At 34.1% G+C, this 20887-nt stretch overlaps 1 protein-coding gene across 14 annotated transcripts in view; it reads right to left on the bottom strand.

Moving 5' to 3' along the window:
* JAK2 (Janus kinase 2) overlaps positions 1–20887 on the bottom strand; it is a 244896-nt gene that overhangs the window by 27730 nt on the left and 196279 nt on the right. For all 14 annotated transcript variants that reach the window (XM_082470856.1, XM_082470861.1, XM_082470860.1 and 11 more), the window contains 6 exons: positions 17675–17820; positions 7710–8031; positions 6805–6924; positions 4824–4981; positions 2513–2624; positions 426–612 (listed from right to left, as the gene is read on the bottom strand). In XM_082470856.1, coding sequence (XP_082326982.1) covers positions 426–612; positions 2513–2624; positions 4824–4981; positions 6805–6924; positions 7710–8031; positions 17675–17820 — 1045 coding nt within the window. The remainder of the gene's footprint in view (positions 1–425; positions 613–2512; positions 2625–4823; positions 4982–6804; positions 6925–7709; positions 8032–17674; positions 17821–20887) is intronic.

The following is a 20887-nucleotide window of genomic DNA, read 5'->3' as shown; positions in this document are numbered from 1 at the left end:
ATTTTAATAATAATTTTAATATGCCTGTTATTTCAAGGGATTTCCAACCTTACTATTTTTGTTTTAAAAGATAATTTAAAAGAAATTAAAATTCTAAAAGAATCTGAAAGTTTTTACTTAGAATAACATATGAGAATTTGGTACTGAGGTCTTTCAGTTCAATAAATAAGTGACATTGATACCATGAAATTATTATTTTTTTAAGTACATTTTAGAATTACAAAACTTTAAGTCACTTCTAGAAAACACAAACCAAACTGAACAATTCTATTAGACGATGCCTGTACAACATATCAGGAAAAAATTAATTTGTTTTTGAAGCTTCTTCTTTCCTATTTCTTTTGAAATCAACATGCTGAAAATACCTACCACCATATACACCATCCATGGCCAATATTTTAAAAATAACTAGAAATCTATTTTACCTTTCGGCTTTGGGGGACAGCATTTAGTGAACTGGAAAATTATACTGTCTGAGCGAACAGTTTCCATCTGGTAGCAATTCAAAAGATCTTTAAGATTACTGAAGTTCTTCTTAGTACCACTGAGGTTGTATTCTCCATTCTCATTTTTTGTAATCAAACAGTGCTTATATTCAATGACGTTTTCTCTCTATGTAAGTTTAATTATAAAGAGAGGGAAGGAAAAATCACAACGGACATAGTAGTGATTACTGTGACAAAAATGATATCACAAAACAACCAAAAGAACATTTAGACATTTGAACCATGAATACCAGCATAAGGTGAGAGAGGTGTTTGGTTCCTCAAAAAGGCATCTAATTACAACTGCCTAGCCTACAGAAATGGCTTAAGAATTATTTTATTGAAAGGCAAGGAAGAAAGCAATAATAATAAACAATAATAATACCATCCTTAACAGCTTTCCACCATTTACATAATAAAGTCTAAAACTATTTTAGCATATAAAGCCTTCCATGAGCTGGCTTCTGCCTCCATCCCTAACCTCAACTCCTGCCACTCAACATACAACCCATGCTCTAGCTACATTAGGTGACTTAAAAATTTTCAAGCAAATGCCATGCCGTTTCATGCCTTGATAACTGTACGTGCTATCTCTCTACAGAATGTACATCCTTTCCTTTTGAGCAATGTACTTTTTATTCAATCCTTAAAACTCAGTTCAATTTCCACTTTTTCTGTGAAGTCCTCCCTAACTCTGACCCCATTCCATAAGCAAAGGTGACTACCTATTGTGCCTCTACTGTATTTGTTAATTATGTCTAATATGGCAATTTTAATATTTTTCAGTTTTTCAATGTTTGTCTTATGTGCTCTATTATGAACTTGCTCAACCATCTATTTTTTGAACTGCTTCTTATAAACATATTCAACCGACTTAGAATCATTTTTATAAAATCGACTCATTATCTCCAGTCAGTCTCAAGTGCTTCCTACTCCAAAGGACCTTTCTTAATAATTGCAATCCCTTCTCTTATTGTCTATATTTGCTTACACTGGATATACTGGGTAATAAACAATGCTCGATTTAGTATTTTTTGGTATACTTTATTTTTGTTTTTCCAAAAGATAAATTTCTTGAAGTAGGGTTATGCCATAGACTCCCTGATATTTAGCCCTCATATTATGCTGGGCAAATACGGTAAATATAAAAAATATATGCATTTTGATTAGATAATTGAATATAATAGACTGTCATATATGACAGTAAAGATATTGTGAAATTAGGATAGATTATCAGTATTTTACAACATTAAAGTCATGGAGCAACCTACTTTATGTATTGTATTTATGGACAATTGATCCACTTTACATATGCTAAATATAAGATGATTGCTTTTTATAAAAATTAAAATAATAACACAATCCTTACATTCTTTAATTTTAAAAAGATAAATTTTGCAAGCAGCTACAAAGTTTCTCAAGATTTATACCATGAAACTGCCTTATAAGTGATAGTATCTTTTTAGATAATTTTGGATAGTACACAATCTTAGCTGAGATCCAAAATGATCTGTATTAACAGTGAGATTTCCTTGCAGTTTTACACTTAAAACATACATTGTAGATCATTATTCTTAATATTGGAAAACCACTAGTTAAAAGTGCAATAATGTCTCTTTCTTTGTTATTACCCTATTTCACTCTAATCCTACAACCATTACCTGTAAAAGGAAAGTTTACTTCTAATTTATTTAGTTCTACATGTTTTGGTAAAGATATGCATTTTTGTGAAAAAAGAGACTTCAAGAGACTTGATGAAAACTGACACACTGGTAACACCCAAACATCAAAAAAACAAATAAATTCCAAAAGATAGTAAGATACTAAAAATAATTTTTAATATAAATCCTAGAAATTATATCTTGTTTATGAAGAATAGCTGAGGTAAATTAAGTTTACTTAATTGCTAGTTATCATATCCAAAGCTATCATTCTGAGTATTAAAAAGAAAATATGGTAGATATTACAAAAGGGAAATTATATGCTCTAAATAAAGATGTTACCATTAATTAGTATGACATACTAACCTCAACAGCAAAAGTCAGAAAATATTTATTAAAGTCCTTAGGACTGCATCGAAGTACATAGAGTCCAGTCTGATTACCGGCTTTCTTCAGTTTACTGATGGCAAAATCCATTCTAAAGGTAAAGAAGTAATTTGAATGATAATGTAGCAAGAACCATGACATAATGACCAAAATGTCATCTAAAAATCGAAAGTCAAATCTAAAACTCTCAGAATTTTTAGAAGTCTCCTCTATTTTATATTTTTGTCAATAATCTTACAAGGAAAAATATTAAAGTACCAAGCTATTCTGCAATAAGTTCAAACCGATTCAAGGGGCAATTATATTGCTTTAAAAACAAAGGGTATGGGGCTTCCCTGGTGGCGCAGTGGTTGAGAATCTGCCTGCTAATGCAGGGAACACGGGTTCGAGCCCTGGGCTAGGAAGATTCCACATGCCACGGAGCAGCTGGGCCCGTGAGCCACAACTACTGAGCCTGCGCGTCTGGACCCTGTGCCCCGCAAAGGGAGGGGCCGCGATAGTGAAAGGCCCGCGCACCGCGATGAAGAGTGGCCCCCGCTTGCCGCAACTAGAGAAAGCCCTCGCATGAACCGAAGACCCAACACAGCAAAAATAAATAAACTAAACCTATCCTAAAACCTGCCTTTAAAAAAAAAAAAAAAAACAAAAAACAAAGGGTATTATAGACATACTAAATCACAAAGAACAATTCATTCATATGAATTTTCTGCCTTCTGATTTCAAATTTAGTATTTTAAAAACCATACTCTCATAAAACTTCATTTAACTATACAAACAATATGTCATAAAACACTTATGTCTCTTCTACCACAGCAATTGCTAATATAAAAATTTGTGCATCTTTAATATTTAATATAATACCAACGTCTAATAGAAGACCCATGGCAAGCAAAAAAGACTACTAATTTTTAAAATTTGCTATATGTTTAACTGAAGCTGCACATCTTGAAAGAAATGTAATCTACATGAAAGCAAGAATTATCTCTGTTTCACTTATCACTGTATTTCTCATACCTAAACCAGTGCCTGGTGCATATTAGGTACTCAGTACATGTTATACAAATAAATGAAAGAATGGATGGATGGGTAATGAATGAATGAATGAATGAATGGTAGGAGTTTTAAAAATACTGACTATGTAAATTATAGAATGTTCAAGTAGTGCAACTTTTTCATATCAACCGTACTTCTTAAACAGACATTTAGGTATAGGCCAAGTCAGTCTTAAATACCAGTCAGGACATGATTTCTCAAATAGTTAAGGAGAGGTTCAGGTAAAAAACATATGCTCAAAATCCCAGATTGTTTCTTCTGCTCAAGTCCTTCAGACCCGGTGCCAATCATAAAGCACATCCTGGCTGAAAGATAACTAGGACTTGGGGTAAAGAGATGTTGTGCATGATAGCTGGCTTTATCCAGTGTTAAAAGAAAGGTTTACAACTGTGTGTGTCAACACGGTAGCTAGTAGCCACATGAAGCTATTTACAGTTGACCCTTAAACAACGTGGGTTTGAACTGCGAGGGTCCACTTATTCGCAGATATTTTTCAATAGTAAATACTACAGTACTGCACAGTCTGTGGTTGTTTGAATCCAAGGATGCAGAGGAACCAATGACACAGAGGATGGACTATAAGTTATATGAGGATTAACACCTTGTGTTGTTCAAGGGTCAACTGTAAATGTAAAGTTATTAAAATTAAATTTAAAATTCAGTTCCTTAGTTGCACTAGCCACATTTAAAATACTAAATAGCCGCATGTGGCTAGCAGCAATTATTAAAGAGCACAGATATAGAACATTTTCATTTTCACCACTGTGGAACATACTGCACAGAACTAGTCTAGAAATATGGACATCATATACAATTTGTGTTCAAAGCCTTCAGTGGAAGGAGATGGATTATCCAAAAATAATGATGATTATCAAATTTTTCACTGTGGCTCCTCTGCAGTATTTCCAAATTAATGAAACATAAATTGGAGGGTTTTTAAAAAAATTAACACTGACGAGTTAATTAAACACACCTAGGGAACTAAATATCAAACTTATACAGCAAGTTAGTATTATAGATTGAGATACAGATGGTAAGTTATATTCTAAATAATTCTAATTATTATGTAATCTGATTGGAAATAGGCTTTCATTAAAAGAAAAACAAGTTCAGTCAGATTAATATTTCTTTCCTAAACTTCCTAAACCTATGTATATCATTCTGTTGTGTAAAATCTTCTATGTAAATACCTCATTTACTTTTAAAAAAATTTACTTTTAAAGTCTGTATTACTCACGAAATTGGGCCATGACAGTTGCTTTGTATATTTTCAAGCACCATTGGAGGTGCTACTTCTTTACAAAGATAATGATGTGCATCTGCAGTTAACCTATAATATCCATCAATTAACGACACAAAAGACAAAGCTTCTTTTAATGACCTAAGTTCAATTTCCTAAGAGGAGAAAAGAAAAAGAAGAAAATTATTTTCACTCCATGCTGTTAGATAATTCTTCTAAAGTAGTTTTCTTCTAAATTGCTCAAATGTCTTTTATGGCTCCCAATTACCCAATGTGAATTACAAATTCTTGTGTCTGATATTTAAGACCCTCTCAAATATGAGTCTATCATGCTTTTCTAGTTATAGTTCACTCTACACCCATAATTTTATTGTATTTTCCAATACATCTATTAGACAAATGTGCTAGTCATCTTAATTATAAATCTATCTAATCTGATATAAAAGTTGGTATTAATTAGAAATACTGAAAAAAGTTGAAGGAATGATCAACTCCCAGAAAAACAGAAAGTTGTATGTACAAGAATGGAAATGTGATCACGGTATAATGCTTGGCTCAGCAATATTTAGTCACAATGAGAACACAGAGTATGGACTTATATCAAAAATTATAATAAGAAGAGAACTGTGTGAGGTATCTGAACTATAAAAGGTATCTAGCTAACACAAATAGGCCATAAAAATAGGTACTATAAAAGATACCATAAACAATGTTAAAAGACTTGGCGAACTGCAAACCTGTACAACAAAGGATTAATACCTAAGAAAAGGAAGGCATGCTGACTAAAGTGAGTTGCAAGTTTTATAATTTTGGTCATATAACCCTGAAATGGCCTGGTAGGTAAGTCATATAGATACTTAAGTTAAATAAACAAATAACATTAATATGACGTTTAAGCCTGAAGTACAAGAAATATCTGAGTTAAAAAGAAAACAGAGCCAGAAAAATAAGCAATTTAAGAGCAGACTATAAAGGAATTCATTTCTTCCCTTTCAATTAAAGTTAAGTGGGATGTCTGAAGCTATTTTGTTTTATTTTATTATTATTTTTTTTTGGCCATGCCATGCAGCATGGGGGATCTTAGTTCCCCACCCAGGGATCGAACCCATGCCCCCTGCAGTGGAAACACAGAGTCCTAACCACTGGACTGCCAGGGAATTCCCTCTGAAGCTATTTTAAAAAAGAGAAGGGGTTAATCTTTTAGAATTAAACATGTCTCACAGTTCGGGTAGGGATCACCTGGGATTGGTTTACATTTTGTTATATAAAGAGGTGGTATGACTATAATTACGTACATCTCTATTGGTAAAAAAAGATTATACAGTTGTCGCTCCATCCCTCCGTATCTATCTCTCCCTCCACAGATACCAAAATCCGTGGATCCTCAAGTCTCTTATATAAAATGATGTATTATCTGCATAAAACCTACGTACATCCTCCCATATACTTTAAATCATCTCTAGATTACTTATAATACCTAATACAATGTAAATGCTATATGAAAATGCTATGTAAATAGTTGCCCGCACGTAGTAAATTCAAGTTTTGCTTTTTGGAACTTTCTGGAATTTTTTTTCCTGAATATTTTCAATCTGCGATTGGTTGAATCTGTGGATATGGAACCCGCAGATACAGAGGGTCGACTGTAGTGAGGAATGAGCATTACAACAGGGAACTAGCACAAATGGGGCTGGGGGTGGGGGAGGAAAGGGCAGGAGGTAACTGGTGCTTTTGCTAATTATGAAAATGACTGAAAAATACATTAACATACAAGACACTCTATGGGAAGATAGTGTTGGTAGTGATACAAAAAGCTAGATGTAATCAAAAAGCTTACTAAATTGTTGTTTGTTTATAGCTCTATTTAAAACTATAATCAAAATCCCTACAAGAAAGTAACTTTGGTATTAAGATTCTGAAATACTTATTTCTGACAACTGTAAAACATAACCATTATTTAATGATAAAGCAAACTTACTAGACTTTTACCATCTTGCTTATGAATAGTTACAATTCTGCTTTCATTTGAGCCTTCTTGGTTTGCTTGTTTAATACTGACATCAATAATATCAGGAAAATCACAGTATAACTGTAAATCCTGTAATTAAGAGCAGTTGATATTAAAAACAGGTAGAATTTATGGAGCCATTTTAAAACAAGACTCTTATGAAGGAGATTTCATTCCAAATTTTTTTTAAAAAGTATTGATACCAATAGATAAGCATTAAATGTGATTCTCTCCCCCAATAATGTAACCCTAAAACTACACTTGCTTTCACTTAAAAATGAGAGCATTAAAGGGTGTAATCCACACTCCAGGAATCTAAAGTGTGCTATAGTACCCTTCAATCCAATCAACATTAATAGAAACCATTGCCAGAAAACTGAAAGTTTACCAAAGAATGAAGATAAAAAAAAAAACTGATAATATCCTAAGAACCACATAGATATGAACAAACTTAAAATTCGTAATGCAAACCTAAACAAAAACTAAATTATTTAACAAGTATACAACATCATAAAATCAATGAAAATTAATCTTTTTCAAACTAATTAAATTTCATGACTGTGCTTCATATTATAAATAGTAAAAGGAGAAAAGGAAGCAAAACTACCTTAAAAATCAGTTAGAATTCAAGAGTGAAACTATAAAAACACCATTACTATTATTTAGTCATAAAAAATTAAATAAAATGCCATTTAAGAACAATGAGAAAAGAACTATAGGTATGACCTTGTTGGCATCACATTATTAAAAACTTCCATTTGTATCAATGGGAGAAGAGAAGTGCAAGACCATGTTTCAAATGACTAAAAGTACTTTGCTTCTATTGCCATTCTACTTAAATTAACAAAGAATGAGAACATATCATTGAGGATTACCTGTTCTGTCAGTGTCTCACTTTCTTTATGTTTCCCTCTTGACCACTGAATTCCACCGTTTCCAGTTATTATAATGGTTGCAAAAATCTCCTCACCTGAAGGACCTCTTCCAGGTTCTTTTACTTCAAATTGCTCTGTGTAGAAGGCAGACTGAAGAGTTTCCAGATTTATAAGATACTTAAGTTTCAAGTTTCTGGCAGTGGCTTTGCAATGGCTGAATTGCTCAATAAATCTGCGAAATCTGTACCTTATTCGTTTCCTTGTCAAAATATGATAGTCTTGGATCTTTGCTCGAACACATTTTGGTAAAAATGTCTTGTAGCTAGGAGTAAAGAGCACACACAACAGCAGAACAAATTGGAACAAAACAAAATTAAAAGAGAAGTCACCATGTTTCTCCATAATAAGTAAATAGCACAGTAGTCAAATGGAAAAAAGTGACACAGCCACCATCCATATAGTATAAAACCTTAAGGTTTTGTTTGATGATGTGAATGCATTTACAAATTCTGAGTCACCATAAATTTTTAGAGCAAGAGATGTTAATTTTCTTCCCTAATGAAATGAAGACATAGTCTAGTTAACATTGGAGTCTAAAAATTTATTTTCTCTGATTATCTTATATACCATTTTTTGGCATGCTCTAAAATGTATCTGAATTCTGGAAATTGTTACATTTTGTTAGATGCTACTGATTTTCATTAGGTAAACACACTTCTTTTGTATGCATTATTTTCTCAGGCAACTTTCAATAACTCCTAATAATTTCTTTGCAATCAAAACATTCCATTTGGAGATGTTCTGAATCTTTTGTACTTCCATCTCTATGTAAAATATCCTAAGGAAGGTAGATAACTTACTTCTCTCCTGCTCAAATGTCTCACAAATGAAGAACATTTTATTTCTTAAGGTACAACTATATTAAATTTCCATGCCTTCACATATGCTAATCCTTCTTCCCATCACCCATCTCTTATCTGGTTGGCTCTTACTCATCCTACAAGTCTCAGCTCAAGCATCATCAAATCCAGGAAGCCTTTCTGGACCTCTATAACCACATTAGATGCTACTCCCTTTGTATGACAGCATTCTGTGCACCATTCCATAATATCACTTACCACATTCTACCGTACCTGAGTGATGGAGCTGGCTAACGTTTAGAGAATGTTACATTTTAAGGATTATTTGTTAAACAGCACTGATTATTAAACAGCGATCATTAAAATTTTACTTAAATAAACTTACAAATTAAGTATATTTAAAATATAGGTAATGATTACTCAAAAGGCATCACTTCCTAATTATTTCACATTTTTAATTTTATTTTACATTTTGCTACTATCTATGCTTTTGAGGTTATAAATGTCTATCATATCCGAGTGGTGGAAAAGGTTTGCTATTCCTCATCTCTTTTCAATTCTGCATTCAGTGATGTCAGGTTGATACTCTGAAACTGGCCACAGAGAGGGTTTTTAAACCATGGATATCAGCAAAAATTACAAACAAATCAGACTTTTTTTTTTTTAAGAACTGGTCGTTAAACATTTACCAGCATACCACTGCTTACTTACTCCCTTTCCCTCTCTACCCTAATCCCCTTAAGGAACTCTCAGTTTTGTACTCAAGTAGCCAAAGCTGCTGGAGAAAGTCATTTGACAAGGTAGATAGGTTGAATCATAAATTCATAATCACCAATTTCAAATAGGCTTTTATCACTGCCATCACTTTTATGACATTTCTCTGTTCAATTAATTTTCCCAAGTCCCACAACTATGTCAAACTCTCTCCAATATCCTCAAACCTCCTACCTTTCTTTTGCCTTAAACCTCAGCTACATTTCTCTTCACTTTCGGCAAATGACTTCACCTCTTTCTTAGGGGGAAAAAATTAAAAAAGCTTCTCTAAGCAGAGCTCCCTCAATATCTTGCTAGCAAAATTTCATACATCTGCATTCATTCTCTCCTCCTTCCCACCTGTTATAATAAATAAGGTATAAATCTCTTAAAGCCATTCCTTTGACATGAACTTACCTATACCCCCTCTTTTCCTCTAATATATATCCACCCTCTGGGGAATTTTACCCTATCTATTATTTCTCTTCTATCCACAAGTTTTAAAAATACTAATGTTCTTCCTATCTTAAATGTAAAATTTCCTTAGCCCTCATCTTCCTCCAGCTACAGCCTATCTGGCTTCTTTTTGAAGTTTATATAGCCATTTCTATTTTCCTTCCTTCCATTTACTCCTTAACTCACCCCAATCTGGCTTCTGTTCAATCATTCTGTAGAAACTTCTCTTGCTAAAATCAAGAAAAACTTCCATGTTGCTAAAACCAAATTCCTTGTTCATTTTACTTGTCATTTTTCAGCAGCATCCAACACTGTTGATCACGCTCTCCTTGAAACTGTCTCCCCTTAGCTTTCCTGATTTTCTTCCCATCTCTTTGGCTACTCGTCAATCTTCTTTACAGGTTCAATCCCCTTTAGCTGGTGACAATTGTTGGAGTTCCTCAAGACTTAATTATGGGCCCTCTTCTCTTCTTATCTATACTTTCTTTCGCACTAGATACTCTATATGCAAATGACTATGATATCTCTAGCTGTAGCGCAGATCTCTAAGCTCCAGACCCATATCTTCCACAGTCAAGTCAATTTACCCTTATAATATGGATGGCTCAAAAGTGCCTCAAACAATGTGTCAAACCAAACTCATGAGTCCCCCTAACGTCCTCCCCTGAAAGATCCTCTTACAGCATTCCCTATCTGAGTACACAGCACTACAGTTCCCCTATTTCCACAAGACCCAGAAACTCAGGAATCACCCTCATACAACCTCTCTATCAACCCCCATTATTCAATCCATCACCATTTTCCTTTGATTTTACCTTCTAAATATTTCTCTAATTTGCCCATTTTTCTCATTATTAACCCAATCAACTGCATCTCCTGGGGGAACTACTGCAATGGCCTTACTCTCTGGTTGACCCACATTTCCATTTTCTCTTCCAACCCTCTGATTTGTTTTCTACACTGGTGTGGAGTCATGGGGATCTTTTAAAAACACAAATCTAATCTTTTTACCCTTGCTTAATACTCTTACATAGTTTCTTAGTGTTCTTACCCTTATCAACATGTCGCTAAGGTTCTACATAGTCTAGCCCCTGCCTCATGACCTTTGAGCTCTAGCCATACTGACTCTAGCCATACTGACTCTCTTCATTCTTCCTGTGGTCACTTCTGCTACAAGGCCTCTTCCATGAGCCTGTACTCTCCATCTCCATCACTTACCTCTCTCCACCCACTAAATTCTACTCATTTTTTCAGATATCAAAAGTCACACTCTTTTCCTTTTCATGGCAATTATATATTTGTAGATAAACAGATATATAAAATTTAATGAAAGTCTGGATAGCATATAGGAGAGCCTCAGTAAGTGCAGGGAAAAAAAACCTGAAAAGGCTTAAAAATACAATTAGAATACAAATGATTCCTACTTTATCTACTTCTGTCAAAAACTTTAGTTATACCAAGAGCCTTAATAAATTTGGATTACAATTTACATAAACACCCATGGCTACTTGATTTAACAAGGCTTTGAAAGCTTATCTGGAGATAAAAAGAAGAGTTTAAGATAACAAACTACAAGTCTTTCCACTTTGATCCCTGGAATAAAGGACCAGACATACATCCTTTGCTAACACCACAGGAATGTATGATTTCTTAAATATGGTGAAGCCACTTTGATGTCATGCTATCTGAACCAGACTTGTTAGAAACACTAAAATTTTTCAAGAGACACAAAGTTGTTAAGTCTTGAAGCATAAAAACATTTTTCCTGATGTTTTTCTTATTGAATTTTTAAAGTAGCCTAAAATTCAGGCTCTAAAAGTTCTGAAATTAAGCCTTGCCTTATTATACTATTTTTGTACCATAAAATGAAACATGCATCTTATTATTACAATTGGAGTAGGCCACTGGAAACTCTAATATTTGCTTAGTTGTCTAGAAAGGAAGTCTAGTGATATGAGGTATATACCTCAGTTGCTATGTAAGTGGCCTTGGCCCTGGCCTAGTGTTCGCAAATTCAGCAGGGTCTCCTTTAAACTCTTTCTATTTTCCAGCTCTCTTCTTCCTACCCTTTAGCAAACTTAGGATTTTAAAGAGCAGATGGAGAATGAAAACGGAAAAATCTTATTTGTTTCCTTTATTTTCTGTACTCCAATACCTAAGCCACAATGTCCAATTAGGAACTGGCATACAAAAGAGTAAGTATCTTATCCATACACATGCACAAAGAGATGAACAAAGACATATTGATATATACAGGTACTATGTACACACAGAGGCATGTGCTCACAGACACAGATGCACCTAACACACAGGCACAGACACACAGAGATGTATCTTACATGTATTTTTTTTTAAGTCTGGGAAAGAATACGTTTTTAGTTATACTAGTCAGAGATCCATACTCTACTGGATATTTCTAGGAACAAAGCAGCTTATTTCATTCTGCCAAGAACTAATCATTCATCTGTTCTTCCATTATTCCTGAAAACTTTAAAAATGAGTAGAGTTCCTTGATTATTTCTCAGAAATGAGCTGGAAGTGAAAATTCGGAAAACATCAGTGAGTTAAATTACATTAAGAAGGCAAGCAAATCAGGCATGTTTTTCCTTCAGTAGAGGCATAAATTATTTATCTAATATTAAATATCATGGTACCAAAGACAAAGGAAAATATAGATAGATTACTTCAAAATTTAAACTCTTGTACTGCAAATAATACTTTCAAGAAAGTGAAAAAAATCCACAGGATGGGAAAAATATTTGCAAATCATAAATAGGAGAACCTACAACTGGAGACTTGTATTAATAATATATAAAGAACCTTTACAACTCAATAAAAAATATTGAATTGTACAATTAAAATGAGTGCACTTTATGATATGTAAATTATACCTGAATAAAACTGTTTTAAAATATCATGAAATCTTATCAATATAATGAATAAATGAATATCTACACAGTTTTAAAAGTAAAATATAGGAAAAATGATGCAGAATTTTGCAGATGCATTTATATCCTGGTAAAGATAATCAGAGAAATACAATTATTAAACATTCACTTGTTTTAGGACACTAGACTTTGGACAATATTATGGTCTCCAAAGCATAAGTGTTCTATCATAGCTTAAGCCTAGAGATGGCTTCATATTTAAAAACTCATTTTCAGTGGCTCAAAGCTTCTCTGTTCTTCAACTGTGTTCCTTTCAATTCCTTCAGTTTCTATTAACGACATCTAAGATACTCCTTCCCTCACTCCGTTCTACTATGGTCTTGCTATAGCAGGTATTCAATAAAAAGTTGTTAAATGAATGAATGAACGAACGAATGAATAAGTTACTATTCTAAGAGGTGTTTGTATTTTAATAAAGATCAAGGCATTAGTGGAAAACAGAAATGTTTTCGTTTTTCCTTTAGATGTTGGAATCTTCAAGACACCTCAGTGAGTTCCTAAAATCATACGCTATGGCCTGCATCCTTAGGTTAAGGACTACCAGACATCTGAAAACAAAACAAGAATACCTAAAACCAGAGAGGGAAACACAGAAACTGATAACCTGTAAATTGGGTATTTAACTGTTTTGAGGGCACTCAGCAAAGGAGGGACTGAAGCCAGTTACTGAGAAAAGGATTTCTAGGAATAAAAGGAATTTTAACCAGATCATGACATCCTCAAACTTCTAATCAGGTAAGCATGTAATACGTAAAACAAATGTTTAGTCTTCAAACTTCAAAAAAACAATCAAAGCATTCTTATAATAGTCATATATACCTTTAAAAAGAGTAGAAGTTTTATAGCCATTAAAGCTGGGCTGTAGGAGTAGTGTTTCAAAAAATTGTATAGGCTTGACTGTCAGAATTCAGTGTGCAGAAGAATAATTTGGAGAATGTGGATCACTTGTATAAGAATCTGCTGGATCTGTTATAAGATGAATAAGGTCTGAGGAGTTAATGTAAAACACGGTGACTATAACTGATAATACTGTAGTCTATTATTGAAATTTGCTAAGAGAGTAGAACTTAAATATTCTCACCAAAAAAAAAAAAAAAAGATAAATACGTGAGGTGATGGGTGTGTTAATAAACTAGATAGAGGGAATCGTTTCACAATGCATATGTATATATACCATGATGTACACTTTAAATATCTTACAATTTTATATGTCAAATACACCTCAATAAAGCTGAAATTTTAAAAAATCTCCTACAACACTTGTAAAAATTCATATTTGTAGGCGTCACCTCAGATTTACTAATTCCAACTTCTTGGGTTAGCGCCCAAGAATCTTCTGTTTTAACAGGCACCTCAGGTGATACTAATTCAAGTATCACCACTTGAATTAGTGGTGATAAATATGGACCACTACTTGAGAAATACTGACTCAATTATTTATACAGACAATTTGTGCTTACCAGAAATTATGCCTCCAGGTGTTCTTTTCATTCCTTTGACCTTACCTAGTCTTTTCAGAATGAATGAATTAAATAATAAATAGGTGTTGAACACCTATTAAAGTCAAGCAGAACCTTGTGGGCTCCCACCCAAGTACAAAGGCCCCTCTTGTACATAAAAAAGCTGAAGTCTCCCAGGACTCCCTCAGTCACAAAGAGCAGGCCCAAGAAGTTACTAATTAGGACAATAGAGTCACAGAGTCTTTCAGTGTCTGATGTACATTCCTGAGTTGTTGTACAGATACTATAACTGCCACCAGAGGGGAAAAGCTAACTGCATGATGACCAGACTGTGACCATGACATAAGCTGCTCCATCTTGAGAAGTACTGAATCTACGGCTAGCACAATTCCAAGAACCAGCCTCAAGAGAATGGGAATAACACTATTGCTCTTAATAATCTGCATCGTTGTGGGCTTCAAAATAATTGTAGCTTGCTCTACCCGTATATGTAAGTGGGCAACTAAAACTGCCAGCAAAGAGATGCTACAGAGCCACGTTGACATCTTCTACTCTAAGAATACAGCACACCCTATGTCAGCATGAAGAAGTTACAGAAGACAGACCTTCACCCATAATCCCACAGAAATGGAATGATGTCTGACAGTGGGGATTTGTAGGCAGCTCTTTGCAGGAAGCAACCCTTTGCAGGAAGCAGCTCTCTGCAGGGGGCCCCTTTTGTCTTGTCACTTTAGCAAAGCTATATTTTAACTAGCCTCCAGCCCAAGCACATCTTTCAAATCTTTGATCACCCAATGCCTCGTCTAACCTGTTGATACTTTTCTTAGATTTAAGAGGTAGAAATGAAGAATAAGTAATTAAGAGATGATAAGCTCTTTTCCCCAGCTTCCCCTTCAGTAATCTCATGAGCAAACTGTGTGAACAAGATAGCATCTAAACAAAGATCACTAGGAGTCGACAAACTCACATGCAGTGGGAGATGGTGAAGAATGCGATCCCTGCCTCAATGACAGACTGAGATTACTTCCCCTTTTTCCCTTTAAAAACTTTCATGGCCGAGCAGAATATTTGGAGGTGGTTGTGGGACACGAGCCTGCATTCTTCCCAGGTTGCTGGCCTCCAGAATAAAGCAAACTTTCCATTCCTACAAGCACTCATCTCTCAAGTACTGGCTTTCAAGCAGCGAGCAGCCGAACCCGAGTTCAGTTAACACTATGATATTTTCTGTAGTACTCCAACTCTTTCAGTAATTTCTTTTAATTATACAATAAATAAGTACTCAGAATGTAATGTACTACAGTTAACACTGCTATATGGTATTATTTGAAAGCTGTTAAGAAAGTAGATCCTAAGAGTTCTCATCAGAAGAAAAAGGTTTTTTTTCTTTCTCTTTTTTTTCCACCTATATGAGATGATGGATGTTAACCAAATCTAATGTGATAATAATTTCATTATTATGTAAATCAAGTCATTTTGCTGTACACCTTACATTGTTACAGTGCTATATGTCAACTATATTTCAATAAAACAGGAAAAAGAAAAAGGAAAAAATAATGATTTCTTTTATCTCACAAAGTATGTGTTACATAAGGAAGAAAAGTTACTCATACAATATTTAATTATTATAAAATCAAAAAATAAAATAGCTAGGAGTAAAGTTACCTAAGGAGGTAAAAGACTTGTACTCAGAAAACTATAAAACACTGATGAGAGAAAATGAAGATGACACAAACAGATGAAAAGATATACCATGTTCTTGGATTGGAAGAATTAATACTGTTAAAATGACTATACTACCCAAGGCAATCTACAGATTCAATGCAATCCCTATCAAAATACCAATGGCATTTTTCACAGAACGAGAATAAATAATTTTAAAATTTGTACGGAGACACAAAAGACCCCAAATACCCAAAACATTCTTGAGAAAGAAAAACAGAGCTGGAGGAATCACTCTCCCTGACTTCAGACTATACTACAAAGCTACAGTAATCAAGACAGTATGGTACTGGCACAAAAACAGAAACATAGATCAATGAAACAGGACAGAAAGCCCAGAGATAAACCCACGCACATATGGTCACCTTATCTTTGATAAAGGAGGCAAGAATATACAATGGAGAAAAGACAGCCTCTTCAATAAGTGGTGCTGGGAAAACTGGACAGCTACATCTAAAAGAATGAAATTAGAACACTCTCTAACACCACACACAAAAATAAACTTAAAATGGATTAAAGGTCTAAATGTAAGACCGGATACTATAAAATTCCTGGAGGAAAACGTAGGCAGAACAGTCTCTGACATAAATTGCAGCAATATTTTTTTGGATCCATCTCCTAAAGCAAAGGAAATAAAAGCAAAAATAAACAAATGGGACCTAATCAAACTTAAAAGCTTTTGCACAGCACAGGAAACCATCAACAAAATGAAAAGACAACCTACTGAATGGGAGAAAATATTTGTAAATGATATGACTGATGAAAGATTAACATCCAACATATATAAACAGCTCACACAACTCAACATCAAAAAATAAACAACCCAATTAAAAAATGGGCAAAAGAACTAAATAGACATATTTCCAAAGAGGAAATGCAGACGGCCATCAGGCACATGAAAAGATGCTCAGTATCGCAAATCATCAGGGAAATGCAAATCGAAGCCACAACGAGATATCACTTCACACCCATCAGAATGGCTATCATCAAAAAAAAAAACGCATAACAAATGTTGGAGAGGGAGGAATGTAAATTGGTGCTGCCACTGTGGAAACCAGTATGGAGGCTTCTCAAAAAATTACAATTTAAACTACCATATGACCTAGCAATTCCACTCCTGGGTATATAGCCAAAAGAAACAAAAACACTAATTCAAAAAGATACATGCACCCCAATGTTCACAGCAGCATTATTTACAATTGCCAAGGTATGGAAGCAACGTAAGTGTCCATTAACAGATCAATGAATAAAGAAGATGTGGTATATACATGTGTACATACATACATACACACAATGGAAGACTACTCAGCCATGAAAAAGAATGAAATTTTGCCATTTGCAGCAACACGGATGGACTTGGAGGGCATTATGCTAAGTGAAATAAGTCAGACAGAGAAAGACAAATACTGTATGATTTCACTTATATGTGGAATCTAAAAAATACAACAAACTAGTGAATAAAACAAAAAAGAAGCAGCCTCACAGATATGGAGAACAAACTAGTGGTTACCAGTTGGGAGAGGGAAAGGAGGAGGGGATACTATAGGGGTAGAGGGAAAAAAATGGTTATTATGGGATTATATGAAATCATGTGTTTGGAACTTTTGAAAATTGTAAAGCACTATAGAATTTAAAGAATCATTCAATAAAAACAAAAACAAACAACCCACACCAAAAAAAAGTATGGGCAAACACAGAAAACACAAATAAATTATATAAAAACTGTAACTGTTCATATTTATGTATATGGATTTACATAAGAAAATTACCTGACAGAGCTATAGATGTCCAGGGGGGTCTGATCCTTTTCTTTGGCTATTCTCATCATATCTAACACTGCCATCCCAAGACATTCTTCCTGTGTTTCATGAGTAACAGGTACTTTTATCCATCCATGCAAAAAATCATGCCGCCACTAAAGTAAAGAAAAAAAAGAAATTTAGAAGAAAATATCTCATTAGTTTCACTATCACATTTTAATCTACTATTGTATTTTAACCTATAACGTAATTTCCAGAATATATGCATTTAAAAAGAACGAAAACTCCTCCCTTGATTTTGAAACATTTTGCCATAAAATTTTAGTAGAAGTTCTTTTGCAAATTGAAACTGATTTAAATTGGGTTCCCAATTATAGAATATATATATGACATCAATCTATTCACTGCTTATATATTCAATTATAACTTCTACATCAAAATTACCTAAATTAAAATAGATATTGATTAAATATGTACTGAGTTCCAAGTATGCTCAAAGCATTATACTAAGGACTGTTTTGGCCTTAGTAACATGTGGCCTCAGCCTCCAAGGAGACTAAAATGTAGCAGGGACATGAAACAAGTAAACAAAAAATTATAATGCCAGACACTGTATAGTAAGTGCCACACAACAGATACTTTAGGAACATAAAAGAAATTGAGATTATATCCAGTAGGGGTAATTAGAGAAGGTTTCACAGAAAATTTTAAATTTCATGTATTCTTTCAACATGAAGAAATTTTTGATGAACACAAAAGAGGATGAGGAAATAGAAGAAATGACAAAAAAAAAAGCACAAGGCATGTTCAGAGATGTGAAGTAGTTTGGTTGGGGCACACAACTGTAAGGGAACAGAGTGAATTAAAACCTGGAAAAGTAAGTTGGGGTCAGACTGCAGGTACCCTTCAATGACTTGATCCTAGAAGCAACATAGGACCATTTTCTTAAAAGCATCCCTTTCTTTTTTTTTTTTTTAATAAATTTATTTATTTTATTTATTTATTTTTGGCTGTGTTGGGTCTTCATTGCTGCACACGGGCTTTCTCTAGTTGTGGTGAGCGGGGGCTACTCTTCGTTGTGGTGCGCAGGCTTCTCATTGCGGTGGCTTCTCTTGTTGCGGAGCATGGGCTCTAGGCATGCGGGCTTCAGTAGTTGCGGCTCACGGGCTCAGTAGTTGTGGCTCACGGGCTCAGTAGTTGTGGCTTGTGGGCTCTAGAGCGCAGGCTCAGTAGTTGTGGCGCATGGGCTTAGTTGCTCCACGGCATGTGGGATCTTCCTGGACCAGGGCTCAAACCCGTGTCCCCTGCATTGGCAGGCAGATTCTTAACCACTGTGTCACCAGGGGATTCCCAAAGCATCAGTTTCTAAAGCATCTTTTCTTAAAGCATCAAGCCTGTTTCATTGGTAGAAGTAGCAATGACAGAAGTGCTTTAAGAAACGGAAGTATTCAAGGAGACTCTTTAAGAGGCTGCAGTAATGGTTCACATATGAGATAGTAAGGATCTGATGTAGAGAACAGAAGATAATAAAAGAGTCTGAAAAAACTGCTAACTTTACAATTATATATAAAGAATGAAGAAAAGAGAAAAAGAGAAGTTCCAAGATTTTGATCTGGGTGATTTAGGGACATGGATAAAATCAGACTGAACATGTAATGGGGAGAAAGAAAGGGGTAGAAAGTTAAAAGCACCAATATTCTAACAATAATAGCAAGTTTCTTTATAAGAAAGGTAAAAGCCATAATACTGGCTGAAATACCAACCAAGGTTTAAACTAAATAAGAGAAATAAAGGATCGTCTATATTTTATATATGTACCTCCCTTCTTTGCTATGAAAACATCTCATGAAATTAAAGTTTTACATCAATTTTTTTAAAAAATTTTATTAGAAGAAATAAATATGCATTTAAAAGTATATTTATTTAATATAATATGATATCACTTATAGGTGGCATCTAAAAAAAAGGGTACAAATGAAGTTATCTACAAAACAGAAATAGAGTTACAGATGTAGAAAACAAACTTACAGTTACCAGGGGGTAAGGGGGGGAGGGATAATATGGGAGACTGGGACTGACATATACACACTACTATATATAAAATAGATAACTAATAAGGACCTACTGTATAGCACAGGGAACTCTACTCAATACTCTGTAATGGCCTATATGGGAAAATAATCCAAAAAGAGTGGCTATATGTATATGTATAACTGATTCACTTTGCTGTACCTGAAACTAACACAACATTGTAAATCAACTATACTCCAATAAAAAAATTTTTTTTAATATATTTAACTTTCTGTTAACAAATTAGAAACATTTTTGTATAAGAAAATATATTACTTAAAAGACACAAACCATGAAATAACCAGTATTAACCAAAACAAAGGTCTAAATGTTTGTAATACAAAATTAATTCATAGGAGTTAGATTTCTTTTTGCTCAGTTTCAAATACTTATTTCACCACACATTTGAAAATATGCAAGTAAGTCATTCTGATTAAGAAAGAGCTACAGATTAGCGATGATTAGGTAAATTATTTTTAATAGCTTGCTCTTGTTTCATATACTATGTAGGACCAGAGGATAATAAATTCTGTTTATGAGGATATTCTGTGGAACTCATGACCCAAAGATAAAATTACTGAGAGCAGTGTTAACAACATAATCAAACAAATATCCATTAGAGAAAAGTTACAAATAAAATACAGTCCCAAATGCCAAAGCATATTATTTTAAATCAGCCTTTCTACTTCCTACAGTATGTTTCAATAAAAATTTTGTTTAATTAAAATTGTAGAAAAGTAGTTTTTCATCTGGGTAGCTGAAAACAACATTTGAACCAAGGAATTTTATCTGCATTCAGCCAGAAAAATAAGAAAACAGTTACAGTCACAAAATCAAAGATGAACCAAGAAAGAACACATAGTAAATATCCACTTTTTGGCTGGACATACATGAATTAATTAAAGGTTACTCACATGGCAACAGTACATTTATTGGCTGAGTAGACAAATTTGATGATATAAAGACAATCTTCAGTAGAAAAATGAATTTAAAAGGGCCATCTCGGGACTTCCCTGGTGGCGTAGTGGTTAAGAATACGCCTGCCAATGCAGAGGACACAGGTTCGAGCCCTGGTCCAGGAATATCCCACATGCCGCGGAGCAACTAAGCCCATGAGCCACAACTACTGAGCCTGTGCTCTAGAGCCTGTGA

Source organism: Balaenoptera physalus (genome assembly GCF_965194825.1).
Source record: "Balaenoptera physalus genome assembly, chromosome: 7".
NCBI classification, from domain to species: domain Eukaryota; kingdom Metazoa; phylum Chordata; class Mammalia; order Artiodactyla; family Balaenopteridae; genus Balaenoptera; species Balaenoptera physalus.
The sequence above is the reverse complement of the archived record's forward strand: the minus strand, read 5'-3'. Positions and strand labels throughout refer to the sequence as shown.